Here is a 3851-nt window from a genome sequence, read left to right as displayed (position 1 = left end):
TTTGTTTAAAAACTTGCAGGTAAGCTCATTTGCAAATTTATGAAAATTTGAAAGCAAAAACAATTTGTTTAACATTTCATAAAATAAATAACTAATTTAATATGTATTGAAATACATTATTTTTATGAAATAAATTTAATACAATTCTTTAGCAATTATCTTCATGTGTGCTAAAATAAAGACTTAAAAATATAAATATATTTCTTTAAAAAATGCATGAAACACACTATGTTTACATAACCTTTTATGATATTACACAATTAAATGAGATTTTAGAGCTAATAAAATAAGTAAAGTTTATAATGTAGTTGGAAAATAGTTAAAAAGATTGAGATCTAATTCTAATAGAACATGAATTTAAAATTTTTCTTATTAAATAATTATTTATACTATATTTTCTAGTTCGAACATATCGATATCATAATAGAATAAGGATTGATTTGTATTGTCATAAATATATGTTAAAGTTTAAATCCAACTTATTTACAAACTCATTAAGCAAGCAACTACTCAAGTTCGAGACGGGATTGAACCTAACAATTTTTAAATAAGTAAAGCTTGAATCTTATATTTTAAACTCGAAGAGTTTAAACCTTTCTAAAATTAGACAGGCCTCCCCAGATTAGACAAGCCTATTCCGGTTCACAGAAAAATCTGCATGGTACTATCACAGACAGCAAAATGATTCCTGAGGATTAATTTGAAGATCAGTGCACTATCATAGCTCAAAAAGAGAGATCATCTGATCTCATGAACACGACCTTTGAACATGTTCTAACATTGATCAGTGGGGAAAGGGCAAAAAAATGAAAAAAGGAAGAAGTCTAAAAGCATCTTTAGAAGGCTTTTTTATGTGGCTTTCAAAATAATCTCTAAACATTTCGACCAATAAAATGGCAAACTACAAAGTTCATATTATCATTTAAACAATCACAAAAGCAACCTTTGATCAAAACATTAATGGCAAAAAAACAGGGTACTTGTCTGATATTCAAACTTGTGGTCTCAGATTATTATAAACAAACAGAACCGTATCTCTCACATTGTAGCTTCCACCTCAGGATCAGCTTCAAGAGGCACGGGGGGTGAATTTTTACCACCTCTCAGACGAGAAGATACCTTGTCAATAGCTGAATTCAGTTGGCTGATTTTTGCATTCAAGGTCTGCCTAGTCTTCTGCTTTTCCAGAAAAGGGAAGGGCATCCAATGTTAAACTTCTGTACAGATTATCCAGCAAGCAGAAAAGATGCATGATGAATGAATAAAATGTAATTACCTCTAATCCTTCATCATAATATATTGGTCGCTTGGCCCTCCGAAATCCATATTCATCTTCATTTAGCAGGGACCTTCTTATCTGAAACAATAATAATTTTTTTTAAAAAAAAAACATGAAACCAACACTTAATAAATAAACCTGAGCTTCAAAAGAGCAATAAACCATAAGCCATTTCTCAGACAAGAGTAACAATGAACAACATTCCTTTCTTTTTTTCCAATCCGAAGACAATATATTGGATAAACCATTGACGATCCATTTATGTCCTTGTAGCTTTCAGTGTACATTACAGTGGTAATAAGTCATCATGGCAAGACATGTAGCATCCAGAAATGAAAGAAAAGTATACAGCAATGTATACTGAAAGCTAAAAGTAATGAACAAAGAAACACTCTGTGTGTTACTCTAATAGTTTATTTAACGATAAAATGAACTTATGTACTGCCTTAATCTTTAGATTAGTTAACAGGAAGGTAACGGGAGAGCCCAAGTCATATTATCGAGAACAGGATCAACAAAAGGATATCAAACAGCAGAGCATTGAGAATTTTCAAGATAGAGAATATTGCATGGACGCCAAGCCAGGTATGTAACCCTATCAAATTGCAATAGAACATAGCCTATAAATATGTTGTTATCAAGAAGTAAATTGAAAAAATGACAAGCAATCATACTGATTCTAATGTTACATCCGCACAAGCAAAATGATTTTGAGAACCATAAACACCAAGCATCCAACCACTTCATTTGGACATCGAGAGTAAACTCGACCTGATGCAACATGTTCTAGCCAATTGTTGTGCAAAGGTGGAGCAACTTGAGAAATGAGAATGATTCATTTCAATGAAGGAAAAGTTTTCCTTGTGCATTCAGCTGAAGTGTCGGCATGTTAGTTCCTTTTGAAAGAAGCATTCAAGTACTTTGTAGCCAAAATTATAAAGAGGCAAGATATCTAATCACCTGAGGAGCAAAAATATACGCTAAAGTTCCAAATACAGCACCTCCTAAAACAAAACCAGCAACAAAATCACCGCCACCGCCCCTACTACCATCACTGCATGTAACAGAGAGAAACAAGAGAAGATGATGATGATGAGTTAAATCAGCAAAAGTAGAGGGATACTCGAAACAAATGCTGCCTAAGGGAGGAAAGCATCGACTTCATAAATGTTCAATAGACACAACTAGGGGCTTGGCTCGGCTCAGATAATAAAAATGAGATGGATGCTGTCAGAGATGTAAACTAATTGAGTCAAGAACTCTCTACTATTGACTCCTTAATAAGCACAAGTTGTGAAAGTGAAATGGCCTTAGCTGTGGATAAAAAGTTTTACCCTTGAAATGTGGGCAATCACATGTAACTACCAGTTCAAAATGAGCATATTAGTTTTACTGTCCATAGGCATCACCACTTTAATTGGAGCTAATATTTGTGAGTTTCGCAAATCTACACTTAGGTGATGGACATCATGTCAATGAAATGGTCCTATAACAAACACTACATCAACTAATAAAAAGAATAGAAAGCAAATCCAAAAATCAAGCTAGTGTATCTGTTACTACAAGCTACCACACCAATGAAACAGGTAGTAGACGAAATCTCGCCATTTGAAAATACTTTCCATCATAGCAAATCAACAACAGGTCAACAATATGGCCATTTCTTGGCATGAAATACAGGCTTCTGAGTTGTCATATCAAATGAAATGGATTTGTTACATTTATAAGACAGGAATCAAGAACAAGAACAAGAACAGCAGCATACTTGTATTCGGCACGAACTGCGAACTTGGGGCTGCTTCCAACTAGGTTTGATTTCCTTCCAATTGCCAATCTCGGTGCTTTGGAAAATGAAATGGATTTTGTCGACCAAAGTTCACGTGGCTTAAGTTGGGATCCTCCACCTACACCCAAACCCAAATAAAACACAAACTCCCACCATTTTCTTCTCTTATACTATAACAGCACTTCAATTCTCATGATCAAGATTTTCAAAACATTACAAGATAATAATACTCCATACAAGATTATTATCTTTTCTCAAAAAAGAAGAAAAAAACTATCAATCATTAACGTTAGAATTGTTTCTAACGAAAGTAGAAAAATCTTGCTTTGTTTTCTCAGGAAATAAATAAACAATCAAGAAACCCTTTATAAGCTAAAAAGAAGAAGAAATTATATACCTGATGAGACTGAAACAGGAGCAAAAGAAGTAGCCATGGAGATCTAGCAGCCTAGAGAGAGACGAAATGCCAATTTTTTTTTGTGGGAGATAATGCAGTGTAATTAAGCCCGAAGATGAGGAAATGCTACTAGGTAATATTGTCTCTTGTAGTCCTTGTAATGTACACCAGCTATCCCTTTTTTAAGTTCCTTTATTTCCCAATCATATCCTCGTAAGGAATTGTTTTTTTTAAAAAAAAAAATTTAATTTATTTGGTATCTAGTGTGTGGGTCTAATAATTGTTATTTTTTAAAATATTTTTTTATTTAAAAATATATTAAAATAATTTTTTTATTTTTAAAAAACTATTTTCCACATTAAAACATTTCAAAAAGATAAAAAAAAATT

The 3851-nt window shown here is 32.7% G+C and overlaps 1 protein-coding gene across 1 annotated transcript; it reads right to left on the bottom strand.

The window, feature by feature from the left end:
- Positions 1–821: 821 nt before the first annotated feature.
- On the bottom strand, positions 822–3630 carry LOC7493899 (uncharacterized). The gene is made up of 5 exons (XM_002319209.4): positions 3463–3630; positions 3045–3183; positions 2240–2333; positions 1277–1357; positions 822–1176 (listed from the first exon to the last, which is right to left on the bottom strand). The coding sequence occupies exons 1-5, from the start codon at positions 3497–3499 to the stop codon at positions 1039–1041; spliced, it is 489 nt and encodes a 162-aa protein (XP_002319245.3). The 5' UTR covers positions 3500–3630; the 3' UTR covers positions 822–1038.
- Positions 3631–3851: the final 221 nt, after the last annotated feature.

The sequence above is a fragment of the Populus trichocarpa genome, chromosome 13 (assembly GCF_000002775.5).
Source record: "Populus trichocarpa isolate Nisqually-1 chromosome 13, P.trichocarpa_v4.1, whole genome shotgun sequence".
Classification (NCBI taxonomy): Eukaryota; Viridiplantae; Streptophyta; class Magnoliopsida; order Malpighiales; family Salicaceae; genus Populus; species Populus trichocarpa.
This window is presented reverse-complemented; position numbering and strand designations above follow the sequence as displayed.

What these genes read in the sequence shown, in the direction of transcription:
- LOC7493899 (XM_002319209.4), bottom strand. Translation starts at nt 3,499, where the DNA reads ATGGCTACTTCTTTTGCTCCTGTTTCAGTCTCATCAG. An exon ending in TCCTGTTTCAGTCTCATCAG is followed by an intron (nt 3,184 to 3,462) that starts GTATATAATTTC and finishes GTTTGGGTGTAG; the next exon opens with GTGGAGGATCCCAACTTAAG. An exon ending in GCAGTTCGTGCCGAATACAA is followed by an intron (nt 2,334 to 3,044) that starts GTATGCTGCTGT and finishes TGTTACATGCAG; the next exon opens with TGATGGTAGTAGGGGCGGTG.